Source organism: Rhynchophorus ferrugineus, unplaced genomic scaffold (assembly GCF_030347505.1).
Source record: "Rhynchophorus ferrugineus isolate W39M unplaced genomic scaffold, kcgeb_rfMv2 rfM8, whole genome shotgun sequence".
NCBI lineage: Eukaryota > Metazoa > Arthropoda > Insecta > Coleoptera > Curculionidae > Rhynchophorus > Rhynchophorus ferrugineus.
The window spans coordinates 14,424,454-14,448,932 of NW_027472587.1; the positions used below are offsets into that span (position 1 = coordinate 14,424,454).

General features: G+C 34.7%; 1 protein-coding gene across 4 annotated transcripts in view; it reads left to right on the forward strand.

Annotated features, from left to right (window-relative positions):
- Positions 1–16,749, forward strand: part of sano (CABIT domain-containing protein serrano) — a 105,715-nt gene extending 88,966 nt beyond the window's left edge. For all 4 annotated transcript variants that reach the window (XM_076411652.1, XM_076411651.1, XM_076411654.1 and 1 more), the window contains 4 exons: positions 4,860–5,076; positions 6,675–6,876; positions 10,100–10,708; positions 15,530–16,749. In XM_076411652.1, coding sequence (XP_076267767.1) covers positions 4,860–5,076; positions 6,675–6,876; positions 10,100–10,708; positions 15,530–15,808 — 1,307 coding nt within the window. In that variant the 3' untranslated portion in view covers positions 15,809–16,749. The remainder of the gene's footprint in view (positions 1–4,859; positions 5,077–6,674; positions 6,877–10,099; positions 10,709–15,529) is intronic.
- Positions 16,750–24,479: the final 7,730 nt, after the last annotated feature.

Genomic DNA, 24,479 nt, shown 5'->3' on the forward strand with positions numbered 1-24,479 from the left:
AAACGAAAGCATCTCTATGAAAAAAGTTCATATAAATGCATAACCGCGTCTATCGCAACAGTAGGTGGACCACCCTGTCGCCTTTACCACTGCGCCACCAAGCCGGCTCAAACAGTTTTGACAAAGGTTTGATGTATCTTTAATATTTCGGTTTTTGTTTTTTATTGTCGTCTTCGTCACCTCATTTTCTTGTGCTTCAACAACATTCGTATTATCAATTGATAAACATTCCGATTCTTCTAGTTTGCAGTCACTCTCATTCGCAAAAACTTTATTAAATTCATTTGGTCTTTTAAATTACTTATATCTTATCCTGTAACACCCTGTAACAAAAGTGACCTGTTGTAATGCTAAAAGTATTTAAATTAGTATGTAGTATAACAAAAATATATTAATACACATATTTTTAAAAGAAAACATCTATTTTTCTAGTAACATTAAACAAATAAATACTTTTACTAATAAATTTACTTTTTTACTATGTTGTTGTTACTAAGATGTTGAGATTTTTTGATATTTGAAGAATACAAGAAAGCACAAAAATCTTGATGGAACAATGGTCTGAACTTTGCAAGGAACATTTCTTTGATTTTTCTCAAAATGGTACCCATTCAAAAAAATTGCTGCTATGTTTTTATCTTTCCCAATTATAAAAAAGTAAATTTCTAAAAATCCATACTCCTATACACAGAGTGATATATCAAAAATATTTTCAATAATATTTCACTAAACTGTCCAAACCCAACTTGTCGGTTGAGTCGATTGAGGAAAAGGTTTGAGGTACTACAACTTAGATAATACTAATTAAAAATAATATTAGTCGGCAAACCCTGATCCATATATTGGAAATTCTTCTACTTTCATTTAAACATTTTCTGAAGCAATCTATTAGAGCCTCCTTAGATAGAGCAGATAGCTCAGACTGGGCAATATGTGGCTAAATACTAACGGTAATTCTCATGATTTCAAGACCCTTTCCAGAACAAAAGCAACTTTGAAACAAGAGCCCATATTAATTAATTTAATGACTTATTATTATTTTGAGTTTCTAGATATCTATGTAACTACGAAAATAATCCTGACTTTCAAAAATCCTTTAGGTAGCATATTGCAAAAGATCTATATTTTAAAAATATGCAGAAATAGTGGAATTATAGTAACATAACAGTGTTCAGTTCAATGAGAGTGGGTCTTACTTCACTAACAAGTCAAATGAAAATTCCCCGGCCTACCATAGTTAAACACATTTTTTGTCAAAATTATTTTTTTTATTCAACATAATTACTGTGAAGGATGATACATTGATTATAGCGACCCTCCTCCTCCTTTTCGTTTCCATTTTTGTAGTACGATTTTTTCTTTGCTTCAAAATTGGCCTCAGTTTCAGCGATCAGCCCTTTGAGCCAAGTTTTTGCTTCAACTGTATTTTCCCCTTCAAAAGGCAATATTTTATCAACGCGCAAAATTCCTTTCTATCCATTTTTTTCACAATAACAAAAGTTGCTTCACTCAAAATGCTATAATTCACAAACTAATGATCCGACAGCTGTCAAATTTATACATGCATCTTTTTTCAATTGTCCTGTTAGTCATATTTTCCAGGCATTGCTAGGTTTCAGTTAAGGGATTTTGGAAAAGGAGCACCATTTTTATGCATTTATTTTCGAATAAATCAACCATGGAATGATCTCCAAAAATCCATCGTTTTTCTGCTGACCGAAATCGTTAATTAATTTGAATGTTGGACGAAGGTCGTGGATAATAATTGATAATTCTTCAACCAATATTAATACACACAATCTATGTAAATTAAGCTTGGAATGTACAAAAACATCCCTCGCCGTTACTTTACACACCTTCTAATTCTTTTACGTAATTTAATACGTAAAGTTTACCGTAAGCCCTGATCATAAACATCTCGAAAAGGAAAGACTCTCCACGCTAATAATCGGCAAAAATCAATTACAACATTTTAAACCAGGGATCCCAACAATTTAAATCTTCTGACGTGCCGCTATCGAAACCGAGGGTTGGGCCCAATAAATGCCTTTAAAAGCTTTATCAGCGCCATTTTCTGATCAGTTTTACTGACGAGGAAGTCGTTAACATTGAAACGATGACGATTGAATGTCGTGGAGGGTGCGGCCTCATTTCTTCCTAGGCATCTAACGGGTCTCTCGACAGGGATTAACGTTCTAGGAAAAAGATTTTTCGCTTCAAACCCAATCTGGCCTGAATCGAAGTGATTATTTTACGTTATAAATTATTTATTTTTGCTGCGTTTACATTTTAATTAAAATACTGCAATGATAATGATAATATCAAGTATTTACATGTATATTTAATCAATGAAAACAACTGTTAAAACCAACCTAACTGTTAAACATTACATGGTTTTGACATTTCTCTATATAAATTAATTAAGTTTCCTGTGTTGATTATTGTGTTACTCAGTGTATCTACTGGCAAATCACATCAAACACATTTAGAAGCTTATGGTAATGCTGCTTCCTCATATCCCAATTATCACTTTCAGTTTCAACAATTTAAATATGATTGACAGACCAAAAAAGTTCGAAGATAATAATTTGTAAGATTGATCGGGCGAAAGCACAACTCAAACCCGGCGTTTACATGCATTGGGAAATGTCCAAATGGAAGGAAAGTGGCTACTACAAGAAGTTAATTTGACCACTTAAAATGAAAAATATTCATTAACAAAAATGGTCTCAATTAACAAATATTTTCTTCAATTAATATCTTATTTAAATTTCTGCCAAAGAAAAACCAACTGTTCCTGTTATTTTCCATAAAACCAACTTAATTAGACTTAGTTAAGGATTCCTGGAGATAGTTTGATATCGCCGGATAATTTACGTCTTCCATAAGCGTCTTCCATCTCATGTTGTGTCCCGTCTTGTTATTGTGAGATTGTAGTAATCATCATCAATATGTTACAAATTATGACCTCTTGAAAGTTTGTCTGATAAAGTTAGTTTTAACAATTTTTAACATTTTCTTTATACTCAAGAATCTTGGTATTAGTTAAATGTATTCCCAAAAATATCGGGACTACAATACTCGGGATCTCGAAAAATTGATCTTCCAGCTTTATTTATTGGCAAGAAGTTTGCTTATTCTGAAAAAAGGCGTTATTAAAGGCCATCGAATGTATGAATATAATAAGGAAGCCATTAACTAGAGATAGATATCACTTTGAAAACTAATGTGTATAATTTTTCGCAGTAAAATTTTCATAAATGATTTGACACATAAAATTAATGTTGTAGCCCAATAAACACTCTTAGAAAGGTATTAATTTATATTTATTACTATACTAAAATAATGATGTTAATGTCAATAAGAAAGAACGTCCTAGAGAATCCAAAAATCTTAAATACGATGAAAAGACATAGATAAAACACTTGGAGAACTTTTAGGCAGCTTAGCAGTTGATGAGACTTTTACATTCGATGAGACAGATACAACATTTTTTGGTGGATTTAATTTAGACTAGTATCTAGTATTTTTATTCCAGTATTTACATAATTTTTCTTATTGAAACACTCATTGACGTGAAAATTCGAATAATCGTAGAACTATCGAATCCTAGCATATTACCATTGTACAAAACACTATGAGTGTCTTAGATTTCTGGATATTCTTGTGCAATACTGTGGGAATTTTGTGGCTCTTGTCTCCTCAAACTTGCACTATAAACAACTTGAGAATTTTAAGATGCTGAGTAATGATATAGAAATCGTTGTTATCGTTGAAATTCCGTATTATGTGTGGTTCATCGCTATTAAAACAAATGAATGCGGCAGCGCTTAGCATGAAACTCATGGCATGATGGTTAGATTTTCAATGTTGTTGTGGAGACCTAAACGTCAAGTTTGAATGATTATTTCTCAACATAACACATGAACTGAGAAGTACCAGGTGCAATAATTCCGGTTCGTTACATTTAAACATGAATCAAACACTATTCAGAAGCATCAACACGTTCTTGTTTTTGGTCAACAGTGAGCAAACGCGGCACGCACTTTGAACAGAGATTTCTCATAGTCAAATGCTCACGCAATGTATGTGGATTTCGTGGATTTTTTTAATGTTTTCTCGTGTTACCACCTGATTTCTACGTCCACTGCGTTCTGCGCTATCGGTGTCTCTATGATCACGTTTGAAGTCAGCAAACCAACATTTCTTTGTTGTTTCTGATAGAGCGGCGTCCTTATAGCATTTTTTAAGCCATTGCTGCGCTTGAACTGTATTTTTTCTATAAAGAAGCAGTGTAAATTTAAAACACGAAATTGTTTTTGTTCCATTATTTTGAAAATAACAAAAGTAGTATCACTATTAGCACAATAACTCACAAACTTATGAGTATAATATCATGAAATTTTAACAGCATTCTTTTGAAGGCTAGTACTAACTGAAAAAGTGGTGAAAGCAATAAAACTAGCGCCGTCTATATGTTAGGCCCGGGACTTTTTAGTCCATTACTATCTGCTACTAAAATATATAGATATAAAAACTGATATTATTGACTAATTCACAATCAAATAATGTCAGAGATTTCATTCAATATTAATATTTTATTAGAATTCGTACAAAAACGTTCTTCATTGATTTAATCGAGATCTGATGGGAACTTGCGCCATTTTATCTCATAAATTTATTTCGAAACGAGGTAAATTGCGGAAACGACAATATCATTTTAAATAATACGCCTAAGACACTGTTGTTCACCGGACAAAAACTACTTACGCAACGCGGACTGATTCGTTATACCGAGAGATAGCTTACGTAAACCACGGCCCGATTGACCGTAAATCTAACGACGATTCGATTTCTAGGGCGCTACCTGAAGTGCGTGGACACTCGCGGCGACACCATCCTGCTGGGTCTGGAGCAGCGCGGCAAATTTTCGGCCCTTGCCCGTGAGGACAACATCAGCGGCGTCCACACGGCCAGGAACTTGCTCAGCAAGCGGCTGCCTCTCACTGTTCGCTTGGTCCACGGTACGGCCCCACGAGGTCTTAAAAGTCCAAGTCATTTTGTGCCAGAACTTAGGTAAATATCTTGTTTAGATCGCATTCTTTTGTTCCACGTGATGTATATAAACCCAAAATACTTCCTTGTCGGCTTAATACACAGCAGAACATATATTTTTTCAATATATCACAGTAAAAGCTTCTTATTCACGGTATATATGTTTTGTAAATAAACTCAGTTAGTCAGAGATGTTTAACAATGTCTTTTAACACGTTCGCTGTCATTAAAGCGATAGCGCGTAATGTGAAGCTTTCATTAGACGCCAATTACGCTTCAGCGCGTTAAATATATAATGGTCTTTTGAAGCCTTGTATTTAGTTCGGCATTAGCAGTGTGCTTACACAGTTGTACTGGCTATTATCTGAAGATTGTTATAGTAGTCATCATATATAGTCATTTACATGCTTGGCTTCGATTTTTCCTTTTAGATTCATATATATTACAGAATTGCATATAGCGAGAAAACTATCGATATGTTAGGGCCCTCTCGTCCTAAAAGTGGAAAAATAGATATGAAACGTGCCCTAAATTTGCAATAAATATTCAGGCAATCGTATTCCTTGACTTTCTTTGATTGAGGACTTTCGTTTGTCTGTCATAAAAAGGTTACTCAAAGCTCCGAACCTACCTCCAGAACGATTATCAGCGAACATGTCTTGAAAATACGAGAGGAGAAGAAAGCAGGAAATATGTTAAAATACTCAAGTTCTGATGTTTGTTATTGTATTTGTTGAAGATGTTGCAGTATTTCATCAATTGTAAGTGTAAATCAATCATGTTGTAATGGCCTAGAAAGTCTTCTAGGTTGCTTAATTTTGGTGTTGAGGGAATATATTTCAAACCAGACTGAATGTGTCAAGCGGTCGTCTAGGGAAAAATCAAAATGTATTGAAACCAGTTTACAACCACAACATAACGAGCTCACCAACAGAAGATAACTTTTTTATAATGCTGACACATATTTTGTTTCAGGATAATGTCTAGATATGATTTTAACTATATCCTTTTTGAAAATAGGGCTTCCTTCCACAGATAGGTGAATTTTCATGAAGAATTCACAAATTTTCTATATTTGTTGAAACCTTTTCATCATTGAATCAAAGCCTTGACGTTGAAGCATCTTTTCAGTTGTTACTTGATACAATGAGTGATTGATTTATCTTGATGCTCTATAACATTAACTATATGCCTTTAAAAAGTTCAACCAAACCAACCTTCCGATGCTTAAACTTATTCATCTGCTCATTCTAGATTATTGGATTCTTTCAAATGCTTCTGGTTATGGTCTTGAATCGATAATAATATGGCAACTTCTATTTTTTCAATTCCACGATCCGTGCTTTATTCATAAATTGAAATTAAAGTTTCGATTAAGTCTTGTCAGAGATCAAGTACCAATCAATTACTTTCGCAAATACCGCGGTTTAGTTACAGTATTTTCAGCCACGAATAGTGAGAAAGTTAAGAATAGAACCGCGAAGAAGAAGCTTCTACTGTATAATGAGTCTTTAGACTTTACACGTTCACTCTACATATTTTTTTTACTTAACACTCACTTGCTGTTTAATAATAAACATATTGAAGAACTAACTAACTAATTATGTTTTTATTATCAGGTTATTATCAATATACGAAGAAGAACACATATTCGCATTACCACTTCAAAAAGAATCTCATAGTGTAACCGCATTGCCTTTGGCGGCGCCACTGAAGCTGCTGCGTACACGCAATGACGAACAGCTGCGTGGTATGCCTGAATTTAGTCGTTTAGTTGACAAGTGTACCAAACTAGTGGCTGAGGTAGCTGACCGTATACAGGTAAGTTTTCCCAGGTTCCCCAGACAGGAGCATTTTCTTACTCTAATTATTCTGGATTTTAGTACATTTGTGTTCTGACATAACGAAATTTTAATATAAATAATTTTACAAAAATGTTATTAAATATAATTTATTTTAATATTATAGTACATCAAATGCATTTATTATCGAAGAACTAAAATTACAATTAATTTTACAGCCACAATAATTTATAGGTTAGAGTTGTTTTATTATATATACATTCAGCTTTTTTCCACACTAGTATCGCTACGGTTCGAGACGTGTTTTTGTATGTAGTGGTATCCCCCGATGGCCTAATCCACTTAATTTACAATTGTATATCTAATACAATTCCCTACTATTAAAGTATATTAATTGTATACTGACCTTTAGTGGTTTCCTCTTTCAGTAACCTATCTTGGTAATCGTCAGCATTGAATGATAAACCAACATTCATAAAGTTTTATTCAATCACAGTCACTTTCAGAAATACTAGTCAAGTTAATAACCAAGCTGTTTATTTCCAATCTATTAAAAATTGCTCAAGATTCTACAATTTGTCAATTTCTTCTTCGATATGTCTGATTGAGCTCATACAAACTGTATAAATAATACCATTCCTGTTTCAAGCATGAGAACTATATGTTTGCCATGAATTATTAAGAAATTTTATGACTAACAAAACCTAATGGGTAGTTATTCCAACGTTTACCTTTTTCTATGAATCTTTGTTGTCTTTATACTATATTTATTATCATCTTGCCATGAGCAACCCAATTTACCATTCTGAAATATTCATGGATCTTTTAAATTTATAAACTGATATAATTCTTCCTTGATATTATTATATTCCATTAAACCCTCTGGAAGTTCCATTAAGCCCTTTCGTGGGTTATCTTTACACCATTTAAATCCTATATTATCCAACAGTGTATGAACGGATGTTCAATATCTCTCAATAGCTCTATATCTTTTGGATCTTTGTGGATACTTTCCAGACTAACAATTTTCTCTGAAATAATTGTATTAAATTATGTTTCGATTGAAAAACTACTTACTGTTTTATACATTTCGTGTATTTGACCTCTGAAATACCAAGATTGATCTTGATTCCTCACCTGTTTCGCATAAACACGGTTTCTGTTTCGCGAATTTAAGGTTATATTGTTTTTTAATTTTTGAGATATTTTAGTGACCGTGTTTTTCAATAAAAACCGCGGCGATTTCAAATTTATTAAAACAAAGCGTTAAAACAACGTTTGCCGGTTTATAACCCGTAATTATAATATTTTGAAGAATTTTCAGAAGTTTGGCAAACGGACAACTATTGCAGGCTCATTCCGTTACATTTTCGAACTTCTCTAACAGCATTCTGTCTCTTTTTAATTAGAATAAAACGACAAGGATAATATTGTCTGACTGTAAAACGAATTTACAATTTTAGACAGACATATATTGACACTTGTGTCACTGCTATTTTGAATTGACAGTAGTTTTATTTTAATACATCATTGTGATCAAAAAATAGTTTTGTATATATATATATATATATATATATATATATATATATATATATATATATACATATAATAGAAAAATATTTTTGTTCAATTATTTTTATTAGAATTATTAGAATTATTTTATGTCAAAGGCAAACTGAAATGAAACCTAGAGTTGATGCGGCAACATTGTAATGTTTCGACGTCACAAATATCCACGACGAATTACTAAAAAAAACTTTGAATTGACTATAGATCTCTGAAACAGTGTATGATCTCACCGCAATGTAAACTGTTTTTCTTATCAGTATGACCTTGCCCGCTTGAACGCGATGTCCGCATTTCCTGACGAATACGTACGACATGATTTTCCGATCAGACGTCACGCCCAAAACTCAAATATCCACCCGATAATGAAACAATACCGATAAGTGCGACGGCAACCTTCACCCAGTTCCTAATATCGCGAAACCGCCGAGTTTTTCGCCAAACGTTTTAGAACGGACTGGGTATTAGTGGGTCACCGTTGCTGTCGTTTCGGCTACGCCTTCTAATAATTACAACTAAAAGCACCAACTTGCACATTGTCAAATGTTTATTTATGTCTTCGGGGCGTGTTGGACGGAATGCAGGATTTTGGGTAGAGGTTCGCGGTGGTGCTCCGATAGGAGGGGCTGTTTATTACCATTTTTTCATTCGTTCAATTTAGGTAAAAGCTTTTCGTTCGTTGATCTATCTCAATATGGTGACCATTGGCCGTGTTAATTCCATTTTACTCAGGATCGACTATAATGATAAACATTGACATGTTAATGTGACCGGGATAACATAAAAATCTTTAATTCCTAAGAGATTTCCTGCGAGGAGACCCAGCTTTAGTCCATCCATTCAAAGTTGTGAAGTTTTTTTGTTTATCTTTAATTTCTAATAATATCTTTAATTTTATATCAATTTAATCATCAATTAAAACAATTCACCATCTTCTACAAAATTGTTGAATTACTTACATTGAATAACTCAAAAATATGGCACCATAAATGAAGGGTCTCCCCAGCACGTTACCATTTTTGAAGACTATCAAGATAAACCAATAAATATTAACGAAAACAGCCTCTCCGTTTTCGTACCTGAAATGTATATTGTGAAACTTATAAAGTATTTCAGTACCTATTTCTATAGAGGACTCCGTATAGACAACCTCACAATTTGAGAAAATTTTCTGATATGTCGAATTAATGTGAATACTTCAATGAATACTTCCATGTATTCTAGTTATGTAGCCGAGAAAGTATTACTATTGCCCAACTTCTCAAATAAATCATATAATACTTATTGTAATATGTAATTTACTTCTCATAAGCTACACCATATAACTTTTCAGGGAATTCCATTTTGTGGGACAGGGATATCTTAACTGATGTCCAAGAGAGTCTTTTATGACTTCAGCCGATTAGAGCTCAATTTTGTATGTATTTTGGAGTCATAAGTATTTGAAATACTAACTACAAGACACCTCATCGTCAGGTATTTGAAATATTATAATTTCAAATACTCGTCAGTAATTGAACTACAAGCATTTCGTTGTAAGAGACAAAAGAAGATGCAAAAGTCGGGAGTGATTACCGACAGTTTGGCCTCTTGAAGCGAATATCATTTTTTGTGTATAAATAAAGACTACAATCATTACCAAAAAATTATTTTTTAATATTTAACTTTTCTTTCAGGTTCTTGACGGTAAACTGGGCGATTCAAAGAAACAGTCATCTACCCAATCTGCCGAGTTGAAGAACGGCTTTATTCTCCGTCGAAGCGCTTCCTCCGACTCGGCTAATCACCGAACGAAGCAACATCACCGAAAGGACGAGAACCGAGTGCCCGTCTACAGTAAGGACTACGACGAAATCGACCAGATCTACGACTATGTGCGCGGCTTCGCGCCCCTACCGAAGAACATCAGATTGCCGTTCTCCGACCCCTCGCCCTCGCTGACGTCGCACAGCTCGACCCCATCCCATCCGGTCTCCGACCTAACCAAGCCGGAACCGCCACCCATCGAGACGATTCCCACGAAGAAGTTGCAGGCGGAGAAGAGGAACCGGAAGTCGGCGTCGTCGACGATCAGAGACAAGGAGGCGCCGCCCAAGGTCCACCACGTACACCAGAAGACGCCTCCGGGACTGCCCAAGCTGTACTTGAAGAACGGCCATTCCCAGAGGAGTCGGCTGTTGAGGCAGAAGAGCGCGTCCCCCATGAAGGAGACCCCTCCGAGTCCCATATCGAAGAGCGGTTCGCCGTTGTTCAATATCAGATATAAGTCACTGAACAATTTGCAGGTAAGCCAAATAATTATCACCATTTGAAAATCGTTTTTTGTTGACGTATTTCATAATTTGTGAGTACCTGATTCACCTTTCTTTTTAATAAGGAAAACAGGTGTAGGACGGAGTATTTCGGGTCATTTTTATGAATGTTTTTAGTTATTTAATAATAAATATATTTTATTGATATTTTGGGAACAACTGGGAATTCTTCTTTTCGAGCTTTTCGAACTTCTTCTAAGCACACAGCCAAATATACCGAGACCTCAACGATTTATAAACCACTATGCGAATGTTGTGTAGCCAATCGCCAAAACTGTTGAATTAAAAAATTCATTTGCATTTTGTGTATGTCCGCCTAAACATCTATCGAGTAAATAATCTCTTCGATAAGTATTCAATTTCTTCAGTTTCAGTTTTTTTTTCTTTTTTTTTTCTTTTCTTTCTTTTCTTTCTTTTCTTCTCCTTTTTTTATTCACAGTTTCACTATAGTAATTTGCTCGGTCGCTATCCCATAGATACAAAAGCAAGGGAATTTGGTGAACCCAGCTTGTTAGAGGAAAATGTACAATATTTTTCTTTAAAAAATCATCCAAATACAAAGAAATCTTACTATAGGACATTATTAGTCAAAACAAGAAATCTGTAATGTATAGTGATTCAAATTCTTCTTTATTCTTTGTTAATTGTCTTCATTAATAAATTTGACACATTGCGCTATCTATAGATCTACAATATAAGTTACGTCACTTATTGTAAATTCTTCAAGATTAACTCACAATCGTAGTAATATAACAAGACATAAAGAGTAAAAAACACATAATAATGACTAAATTATATCATAGTCTGATAATAGATGCCTTAATCGGATGGGTGTAGAAAAATTTACATAAAAGACACCGCAAGCCGACATAATTAGAGTGGGTTGATGGAATCAGGATTATTTGGCGATCGGTCTGTCACCAACGGTACCCGGAAACTCGCGCTTTTATTATAGTAACGCAAGACAAGGACGTAAAAACATTCGAATTACGACAGGTATTGTCTAGAGTGCCAGTGTGAATGATAAATGACCGAAATATGGACACGTGGGCCAAAACCGACGCGTCATTGATGTTAAGGGTCCCCTTTTTAATATAACAGACCTACGTTGTCATTATTTTATATAAGTCTGATGGATTAAATTGTTTGCCAATTAATTTTCCAATTTACATGTCGAACTACTCACACTGACGTTTTTTTAAAGGCTAATTGTCACGTTAATACCAAGTTGGCGCCGTCTAAAATCAAAACAAAAGCATGTTTTTGTTCATTTTTGCATTTTTTCCAAAACTGACTTTGTTATCATTTGTACCAGTCGATTCCTAACATCTAAAAAGTAGTGAGATAGAATTCTATCCCACATATTTTGTTCATATCAACACAATATATAAAATGTCACACCTCCAACTACTAGGAGCTGTTCGTAAAATTTTTGGGAAAAAATTCGTATCTAAATGATACTAAAAACCCTGATTTTTTCATGAAACTTTTTCCCTGCTGTTATGTCTTAAGACCAAACAAATTTCAACTATGTACAAACACCATATATTGGTACCGTTCTCGGTAGTACCGTGCGGATGAAGACGTCCAATCACCGACGATACGAATTCAAATTTTATCGCTTCATTATTTTACGCTGAGCGTCTTTATTACTCCTGAACTTATCTCTAATTAATTTAATAGAAAGAAAAGGAGAGAGAGACGGAGCGAGAGCGCATCTTCTGTATCCGCGAGCGAGCCAGAAAAAAGCCCGTCCGGCGACGGGGAGCCCCGCTGCGTATTTACCGGGGTACGGAAAAAAGTTGCGTCACGCATGGGGGACCATTTTATTTGATTAATTCATTAGATGCCGGTCCGATCGCTGGTCCAATTAAGATTTTTTACTTTCGTAATTTTTAATGAGGCATCCGAGATGATGGTGATTTTTATCGGGTTTGTTTTTGTCGACGAGGTGATTATAGTGTTTCGGGAAAGATCCTGTTGAGGGCGCTGGAGTCAAGAAACTGAGGTCCTTACCTGGTGTTTTTGAATCGTCATCATTACGCTATAATAACGTCGACTTGTTGTCATTCGTTCGTTTGATTTCCATGTTTCTGTCTTTAGACCAATATTTTCCTTCTTAATATTTCAATTTTTTGAACAGCAGTTCAAAACAGAACTCAGAACAACATAAATACCGTTATATACAGTCGCCGAACTAACAGAACTAGACGATATCTTCCCTAAGTTGGTCTCATGAGGACCATCCTAAAAATCTAAAATATTTCCTACACAATTTCTATATCTATATATTAATGGGCTTACCAAACATTTTGCCCCCCTTTTTGATGAATACAGGGTACCTGGGTGCGTGAAATTTGGTACGGTTAAAACTTCTATCGAGGAAGAATATGTAGGCCTAAAATTTTTGCCTAATATTCACTGCAAACAAGTAAGTTTCAATAAAGCGAAGTACGCCCGAATGAAGTAGCCAGGAACAGCTGTCAGAACGGTAGAATCATCCCGGTCATGCCAGTAACCAGGCTCCAGCTCCAGCTAAGACCGGATGTCTTCTGGGATGGTCTTTTAAGTTGGTCACTCGCCAGTCAGTATGTTTAATGTCAAGGACCATGACTCGGAGCCTACAGAACCATTAAGCAGTAGGTCCTGTCCCCATAAACCATAGTTGGTAAAAAGAGACTCCAAAATATAACAAGATGCTTTTGAAGTAACCTTTGATGAAGTAGTTAAAAATCTATTTATGAACAGGCATTAAATACTCCACATGACGACAGAATGAACTGACCTAGCATTCCATTTAGCTATTTTTTCTTCTATGATATTGAGTTCCAAATATGTGAAAACTCATCGAACGATTCCTTGTTTTTACTACTACTCAAAAGATAATATTTAATATTTGCTAAATCCCAACGTTTCAATAGAAATGTTCTTGGGGCGCTTTCCTTATATTTGATTATTCCTCATGTTTCTATAGTCAGACTTTGGTTTAAAGCTTTTTTAACATTTATTTCATTTATTATCATCACCTACTGTAGATTCCTCAAATTTAATTCAACTAATCTCATTAGACATTTTGGCTGTATTTAATGAAAATATTATTACTCGAAAATGAAGGAAAATTTATTTTAAAGTCTCCCTCTACCAACTAGGGGTTTATCTGGACTGAACCTACAGTTTAACGTGGGCTCCGAACCACAGTCCTCAGCATTAACCCTACAGACTGGCGAGTGACCAACTTTAGAAATCATCCCAGAAGACATCCGGTCTTACCCAGCCTGGTTACTGGCGGGAGTGGGATCATTTTCCTTGTCGGATTTTACACCCTTACCTTGGACAATCACAAACATAAATTTACGACCATGCCCCAGTAGGATTCGAACCCGCGGCTATCGCAACAGTAGGAGGACCGTCCTATCGCCTTTACCACTGCGCCACCTAAGTTAAATTGTGTATATATAGTAGAATATAAAATACGTGTAGTAGATAGCTTAAATAAAGTTCTTGTTTATTTTTATTTAGTTATTACAACTATTATTATGTACATATTTTATTTTAAAATGTTTTTTTTTGCGTCTAAAATTTAAGATCGATTTTTTTATTTTTAGTGAGTTCCTTGAATTTGGCTGAATTTTTTTGTTAAAGATATTTTATAACAACTATGCTTAATATAAAAATTTTTGCTAAAAATAGAGATAAAATGGAAAAAATCACGAAATACAAAAAATTTATTGAATCAATCTATCGCGTATATTCTAACATTTATTGGTTTTTGGTTATGTCTTGTTGGGATTTTAATTGTCAGGTATTTGATAGTGCGATTTAATGCAAACTATGGTCGGGTCTCGTTCGAAACGGTAGAGTTGGCGTTGATTGTTGCCTAATTTGGCTTATGTGGGACATGCTGATATGGGAATATGTCCCGACGCTGGTGGGAAATTTTCGCGTAAAACTTTTTGGATTTCCTTATGGCGTATCCCCTGTACCGTTACGTAGTAAATATATGACCAAAGAATGTGTCACGGCCGAAGATATAATGAGTATACGAACGTTATTTATAAAGGAATGAATATATATACAACAAATCTTCCTGTAATATCACATAAATCCTTCTCATATTATGTAAATAATTTCATATTAATTATTTTGTTTTAATGCATCTATCTTTTAAACAATTTATGCCTTTTTTGTGGTAGTTAATAATGATTTTCTCTTTTATAGTTTTACAAATATGTACTTATTTTTAAACGTCTTCTTTTTTAATATTTTGAAATCTCTTTTTTTACCGACAAGGATTTATCTGGACTGGACGTACTGTTTAACTTGAGCTTCAAACCACGGTCCTCGGTATTAAGCCTACCGACTGGCCCAGAAGACATCCGGTCTCACCCAGCTTGATTGTTAGTCGAATTGGGATATTCTTTGTCATTTTCACTGTTGCTTTTAAAGATACTTACAATTACAATCACAAACATAAAGTACATCCATGCGCCAGCAGGATTCGAACCCACAACTATCGCAACAGTAGGAGGACCGCCCTGTCGCCTTGACCACTGCTCCAACCAAGCCGACAAAATAAATAATTAAAATAAGCTAATTCAAAATATCATCAGAGGTACACTGAGCTCACGAATTTCAACTATTAGCATTAGTGAATTCTTGTTCCATCATTAACTTTTATAACTTGATGTTTACAAAAGCGTGACATCATGAGTTTCTGCTTGATGTTTGATCTACTATGGCGGATGACGTTTTGTATTTCCGTTCTTAAGTACTAAACTTTACTATTTGTTTCAGGCTATGGAACTGGACGGTACTTTGGACTCGAGCAACTCCGGAGGTCGTGCGTCCGGCGATTCCGGAACCGGCGTAAAACAGCCGGAGAAACGTTCGAGGAAACTGTCCAGGCCGCGCAGCCTCACCAACCTGATGTGGGAGGCTAGGGAGCACGCGGACATCTCCATGCCCGTGGTGGAGAAAGCGAAGAAAACGGTCGACCCAGCTGCCATACTATACAAAAAACATTCCAAGTATTCCGTCAACGGTCAGAAGAGTAGGGGCACCCTGTACTTGTAGAAAGAATGAGCCGACGGGGGGGAAAGGGCGAATGTGTGCTTGTGTGAAGCTCCGGCAGAGCGTTTGTGAATACCCAGCTTAGCTATTTGTGATTTTGTGTACTTTGTAAGTTTTTATCCGACGACGTTTCTGATTTCGTTTAAGCCAACATCATCAGGACCGGTTTCGTACCGAGAATCCCGCGAGATCTCGACTCGGAACGGTCTAGGTATATATATTAAACAAACGTAAAAAATGGAATTGAAGATAGTGAAAACATATTTATAGGAATATATATATAAATGATGAATTTTAGAGTTATAGAACTTTCTAAGCAGCCTTGATCATTCATTCTACATCTCATATTTAAATAAACAATAACCGGCCATACTTTGATAAAAGTTGTTAAAGTTGATAAATCAGACCCCAGCAAGTTTTTCACTCATCATCACTTAACGAGCATAAATGTCAGACCGACGGCTTTCACTCGCTATAACTCTAGAAAACTTCTCATACTTAAAATTTAGCTCGAATCTGTAAATAATGTACAAAAGAAAAACAACCAATAAGATTTAGGCCAATATAAAACATATTTTGATATAACAAGCTTACTGATACATACATATATATATTAATCGGAATTTTTTGTAATGCACTTTATAAAACTAATCTACAATATCGCGAATTTAGGCACGATTTTACTATATATAGGACCCATTTTAGGAACGTAAATAATCTTAAACAAATTTTGTATCGAAACCGAATCGGTCAAAACGAAAACAGATACGTCTTGAAGTATCCCCTTTCGATTTTTTTCTCTTTATTTTCTAAGACTTGTGATGTGTAGGTTTTAGGTATTTTTTTTGTACTTTTTTTTGTAATTCGTACGATAAAAGTTAATGATACTGTGTTAGTGTTCGTTTTAGTTAAGAATGAAATAAAAGGGAACACAGAACAGAAAATGGTTTGTTGTTTTATTGTTTATGATTGTCCTGTCCTATATTTCAGATATCATTTACATTCTCAGTACCTTTTCAAGAAACTCCCCAGAAGATTTGAAAAGAAAGTTAATCAAATAAATAAGTTGTTCGATGGTATATGGTGAGCTTTTGATAAGTAATTGGTTCAAAATAAAATATAGGATGATGTTCTTTTCCAAAAAATTTTGCCACAAACTATTGTTAACAGCAGTTATAAACTACCAGGATCTTCCTTTACGTCTCGACCACATTTGAATGCATATTATTGCTCAAATATAGGTTTTTAAAACAAAATTGATTAACCATCACTCAGCAGTATTCGTTGTTTAATATTTTTATCCGCTAAAAACAGGATGAAGCTGAACTGACAAGCGCTGTAAACAAATTAAATTATAGATGACATTCAAACCTTATTGAAGAGTACAATTTTAGATTATTTATCGAAAAACAACGTGAGTTCAAAAGGTACTACAGTTAACTTGGTCTTTAACCTAATTCTTCAACATATTATTGTTGTTTGTGGCCCTATATCAGAGGTCATTTCATGAATAGATCCTTTATAATCACCTGTAAATTCTTCACTTAGTTATTTGTGAATTATTGGGCTTATAACAGTGTTTAACTATTACCATAATTAACAATGCACTAGCCAATCGACCCTAAGCAATTGATATTGTGATTAAGTGAACTTAATTCTTAAAAATGAATAAAACCATTTTGATTTTCAAATTTTTTTCTACAAAGCCAGGAGACATTTTCCTTGTTAATAATACTATTTGTTATAACTTCACGACTCTTCTTTTAGCAAATATTACAGGAGACTATAAACTGTCACTAATTCATCTCACCACGAAATATTCAATCAAAATTTCTGTGAACTGAGACTTGTTGACTTAAGAAAAAACTTAAAAAAAAAATATTTTCATAACATTTTAAATTGCTCCATTGTGACGAATCAACTTTGAAGTCACTAAAGAACTAAGAGGGAAGAGTTCATTAGGTGAATTCATCCTCAGGTAAACTCGCTTCATTTTTAATTGTCATAAGAATCACCGAGTAAAGTCAACAACGATACAGAACTATTAAAACGTATCATAGATGGAATGAAAATAGGAGTGTATATTATAGTATATATACAGTTGGGTTAAATACTCCGATGCACCATATTCGTCCAATTTAGCACCCAGTGATTATTTAATATTTTTCATATAAATTTTCATACATTTATGTCACGTACGAAACCTTGACCGCTTACAAACACCAAACGATTTTTTGCTCTGTTGGCTGAACTAATACGAGTCGTCGTAAGAGAAGATTTTTAAGCATTCAATACCTTCCATCATTCCGACTTCTTATACGCCGAGAAGTCGAATTTCTAGGCGTTTCGGGCGACGGAAAAAGACACGGTTATTAAAATGCGACGTTTCTACCGACGAGGCCATAATATAAAAATAATAATCAGTAATAAGACCGTAAATTCTATTAAATTTAATTTTGCTGGTGTTTTTTTTCTGGTTGCTTAATGCCCCGTAATGCATAACGGTAGTCGACGCCGTTTTTTACGGGTATGTTTTCGATGAAATTCGACGAATTTTTCCTCCTGTCCGATGGATTTCAGCCGCTCGGTTCGAGAATGAAACGCATCGCGCGTGTTCAACAAGCCTCAAAATGATCAGTGATGTAATATTAGTCGGATATATTATTATAGCACAATAATAAATAAGCTTTAAAATATTTCACAAATATACTAACTGTACAATTGACAAGTCCCCGGCCTACTCAACATAATTCTCTTCGAGGGTAATACACTGATTATAGCGACCCTTCAACTTTTCGATACCATTTTTGTAGTACGATTTGTCCTTTATTTCAAAATAGGCCTCAGTTTCGGCAATCACCTCTTCATTTGACGAAAATTTCTTCCCAGCGAGGATTCCTTTAAGACCTGAGAACAGGAAATAGTCGCTGGTGGCCAGATCTCGATAATACGGTGGATGAGGAGCAATTCGAAGCCCAATTTATGGATTTTCTTTTTTGCCATCGTTTTCACTGACTTGTGACACGGTGCATTGTCTTGATGAAGCAGCACTTTCTTTTTCTTTGAATTCACTTTGCACAGAGCTTTCGCATATCCAAATATTCGTGAATGATGTATATCACATTGTGTTCAGTTAATATCTTTGGAGTGTCTGAATTCATTCAATTTCAATTTACGGTCATTCAAAATCATTTTATGAGTTTTTTTCATGTTTTCGTTGGTAACAACTTCTTTTGGGCGTCCACTGCATTCACCGTCTTCGGTGCTCATTTCACCACGTTTAAACTTAGCAGACTAATCCTTGATGGTTGATTTTCATGGGGCAGTGTCCAGAAAATCGGCATCAAGCCAAATTTTTGCCTCAACTGTATTTTTTTCCCTTCAAAAAGCAATATTTTATCAACAGGCGAAATTCCTTTTTATCCATTATTTTTTCACAATAACGATTGTGGCTTCACCCAAAATACTATAATTCAGAAACTAATGAACCGACAGCTGTCAAATTTATACGCGCATCTTTTGAGGATTAGGGCTAACTAAAAAACATATGGATTTAATTCTAGTAGCGCCATCTATGTGTCAGGCCGTATACTCTTCAAGTGACCTGTGAATATTTTTTGTTTGTAATTTAAACGATCTTTAAAACCTTTTATGCGAAGTAATACAAATCAAAGTATAAATTGTTTGATTTCATTTTATTGATATAAAAGAATATCAAGTCGATATTGTTAATAGAAAAATTCCTGGTGATCAGGAGGTCAGTTACTTCCCCATACGCCATATTAGTCAGATTTAGCACCCGGGCACTCCTTGGCGTGTCCACGACGACCGCGGTCGGTACCCACGCTCCACAAACGTCTGTCCGCGACATATTCGCCCGTCCCGGGGACCCAGCGGTGAACACAGACGAGCGGGATTCGTTCATTTTATTTTGATCGTCCCTCGTTGAAGACAACGGCGAATAAAAATCATCCGCGCCCATAGGTCCGAGTGCGACGCCACCGTGTCGATCGGCCACCGGTCCAAAAGGTCTTTACACTGACCTGAGTTAATTGAGTGCATATGTTACGTTTACGACTATACGACTATCGTAAGGTATATTGTATTGGCTGATGTAGGGAATGTTTTTAACAGTTGGGTAGTGAACTATCAGTTTTTGCACCTGTTTGTATTATTTAAAATTCTATAATAAGATATATATTAGCAACTTATCAACGGGCCGGCTTGGTGGCGCAGTGGCAAAGGCTATAGGGCGGTCCTCCTACTGTTGCGATAGCCGCGGGTTCGAGTCCTGCTGGGGCATGATCGTAAATTTTTGTTTTTCATTGTTTAAAATTTGTGAATGTTCTAGGCAAAATGTGTGTAAAATCCGATAAGGATCCCAGTCACGCCAGTAACCAGGCTGGGTAAGACCGGATATCTTCTAGGATGATTTTTAAGTTGGTCACTCGCCAGTCGGTAGGCTTAATGCTGAGGACCGTGGTTCGGAGCCCACGTTAAACTGTAATCCAGTCCAGATAAACCCTTGGTTGGTACAAACTTTAAAATATTTAAAAAAATCAGATATACCCTATAAAATAGTTCAACAACTATATTGTTAAATTGATTTTACAGATCCTCTTCCCTCAATTTTACTGAAAAATTTGTAATTTTCACTCAATATTTATTCTTTCGTTTTGCTGTCATTTTGTGGAATATATAAATGACTGTTGCTGGATATGCAGTGTTTCTATATATGTTGTAGAAGAAACATGTATTATGCGTTGCTAAGATCGAATGAAACTGTGAATGAAATTGTTAAATGACGCATTCAAAAATGCAACTAAAACCATCGACAGACGCTAAGACATCATATTTCATGCAAATTCTCGGCCACACATTGACAACTTAATAAAATGCTATTGTAAGTTTGACCTTTTTCGATGAACTTTTGTTGCCTTTACACTCTTTTTATTGACATATTCATTTTGACACAGTATTAGAGACATGGGTATTATGTCTCCTATAGATACACAAATTTTGAAGTCATAAATTGATATGATGTGAGTGCACTGCTATTGTGGATAGACTATATCAATTTTTAACTAGAATAAAATAAGTATATATATATATATATATATATATATATATATATATATATATATATATATATTAAAAACACTATATCAGTTTAAAATGAATTTACAAGTTGCTATATGCAATACATTCGACGTCATAGTGTTATAATACAAATTATTTAATATATGATGAACTATTTGACAAACATTATTTAGTATGTATAAGTTTGAGCTAGCAAGCTAAGAAAACAACAAAAACGAAATTACCGACTTAATAAATGTCATCGCACGCCGTCCCGACATCGCCTCGCGCTGAACCATCGACTCCAATGACCCGGGGGATCAAACCGAGCGCTAAACGATACATGAATCCGACGACAACGAAATCTAACAGTAAAATAATAGCACACCTGGTCGTAAGAGACCACGACTTCCACACCGGACAGCTATTTATTAGGGTCCGTCGTTCTTTTTTTTTCGCCGCCATGTTGTGTGCATGTGTTCGAGTGTGCATGTGTGGGGTGACCAAAACGGAAACGGCATTGTTATTCTATTGTTTTTCCGCGGCTAAATTGAACGGAAGAACGGTAACAGAGTGGGACTGCGTTAAAGTTGGAGTTAATGTTGTTTTTTTCGACAGAACATCATATAATAGAGTGTGCCATGAAAAAACAGTGTCATGGGAAATTTCCTAACATACCAAATAATTTGCTAAAAAACAGCGCTATAAGATTAGGAGAAGAGTGTTTGGAGAGATTACGTGACGAAACCATCAATGGGGACCGCTTATAACCACAACTGATGCATTAGAGCCGAGCACTGCGCGAAGGACGGCGAAATACCAGCAAGGAAAACAATGTTATACTTCAAGATGACAACGCTCGACCAACGCAAAACCGGTAAAAGCATACTTGGAAGCATAAAAATGGGAACATAAAAAACATAAACAAATCACATCCGCAGTATTCTCCAGACCTTGCTTCTTCTGATGAGCATTTGTTCCGACAAATGAATCATAAACTCTCTGAGCAGCGCTTAGCTTCTTATGAAGATACCAAAAACAATCATCAATATGTGGATAGCTTCAAAGAAAGATCGTTTTTTCGAGACTAACAATGGACAATACTTTAGTTAAAACATGTTAAATGTTCAAATTCCTATACAACTAATGCACTGGTTACATCCTTCAATACATACATACTTCAGCTCCACATACATTCTAACTATATGAACATGATTACACAACATATCTTTTATTGCGATGCACACAAACCTTACCATCCTCTCTAGTCTTCAGCTATCCTCGATATACATACATATACATACATATACATACATATACATACATATACATACATATACATACATATACATACATATACATACATATACATACATATACATACATATACATACATATACATACATATACATACATATACATACATATACATACATATACATACATATACATACATATACATACATATACATACATATACATACATATACATACATATACATACATATACATACATATACATACATATACATACATATACATACATATACATACATATACATACATATACATACATATACATACATATACATACATATACATACATATACATACATATACATACATATACATACATATACATACATATACATACATATACATACATATACATACATATACATACATACATATACATACATATACATACATACACATACATATACATACATATACATACATACATATACATACATATACATACATATACATACATATACATACATATACATACATATACATACATATACATACATATACATACATATACATACATATACATGTATATACATACATATACATACACATACATACATATACATACATACACAACATACATATGCAACATACATATACAACATACATAACTAAAAAAAATTAGTGAAAATATTGGTAGGATTTTGTTCACCTTCAAATGTTATATTCTTCAAAACACTAACCGATCATAACGTACAAACTTATAACGACGGTTAAAAACGAATGAGAGAAATAGAGGTACCGACAAAGACACAGATAAACGTAAATAACACCGCAATAACCATTGTAGGCCGCCAATATTTATATAAAGAATCAATTAATATTCCGCTATCTATCGGAAACTCTCGGTGCGATTGTTTTCTTTTTTTCCTACATCTTGCGATCGTTGTTTTTCATTCGCGCCTTGAATATGCATGATAGCAGAGATGAGATGCGGATCGATTTGTAAATAAACTGCGGGGTTGATATGGAGATAAAGCCAGGCCTGTTCTTGTGCTGTTCCCGAAGCAGTGCAAAAGTTTTTCTTCGTTACATTGTAACAGAGTAGGCGTTGTATTATTGCGTTCATTTCTTTCTGTTTAGTTGTTTTTTTTTCGCTTAAAGTTGGATTGGTAAGAAAATAATTTCGGTTTGGTAACATGAAGCCATGGCACAATAAATAGTACAGTTTGGATGGGATAAAGGACTGTGAATTAATGTTGAGGGTATATTTTATAAAATCAAGCCCTTTTAGACAGTATTTCCCTTCGTCAATATATTTTTATTGGTGGGGTATTATTAATGCCTTGAATTTTGAATTAAATGGTATAGTATTCGTAATTCATTCATTTCCAGAGCTTCTTATATCTCCAGTTTCCAAAGGTAAAAGGGTGATCATCTATCACAGTGATATTTACCAACAAACAGACAAACAACTGTAACACTATCATAAATTTGTGTAATTCTGCCCATTAATGAAAATGTAATTACGACCACTTGGCAACGCTGTATTCAACGGTCTCGAAAAGTACGAATAATAAATTTAAATTTTCATCTGTACCGTCGAATAAAATCGACTCCCATTATTTACGTTCATATCGAACCTACTTATTTATAATGCAAATACTTAATATTTAAATACCAGCGCCTGACCTGCCTCTTCTTCTTATTCTTCGATCGTTCATTCACTCGCGATCTTCTTATTCTGATTATTCCTCTTCTTTTCACGGTCAATTTTGTTGTCCGTATCGATCAAACCTAGATTGGTAGAATAAGTTTTTTTTTACTTTGCATTGTGTTTATTTGTTTATATTTGTTCATGCCTGTACACTTAAACTATATTTGATAAACGATGTTGTAATAGATATACTCAATTAGTAAATGTCACTGTAATTTTTTTAAATGTCATCTATTTATGAGGTTATGTATTTAAATTATTTAGTTTTTGATTTTGTTACGTCAAATTCATTTGACAACGGCTAGAAATTCATGATTTACATCGGATATAGTCAACGATCTTAAAATATTCCGTTAAAATGGCCTTTATCGTTCAAAACGAAGCGGGAAATATGCTGCATGGTGTTCTGGTCATGCGAAGCGATGGTTGCAGTTGGTGAGGTGAATTATCGATATTACCGATGCCGTTAAGTATTCGCCCTAGGAACCATTCACCAGACTTATAATATGGTTAGTGTGTAACTGGGTACCCATTTTGAATTATAGGGTGCTGCCAGCGGTTTCTTCCGATTTTCAATAAAGTCCCGTCTTTTTCCCGTAATTTATCGGCATCGGGTTGGGTCGG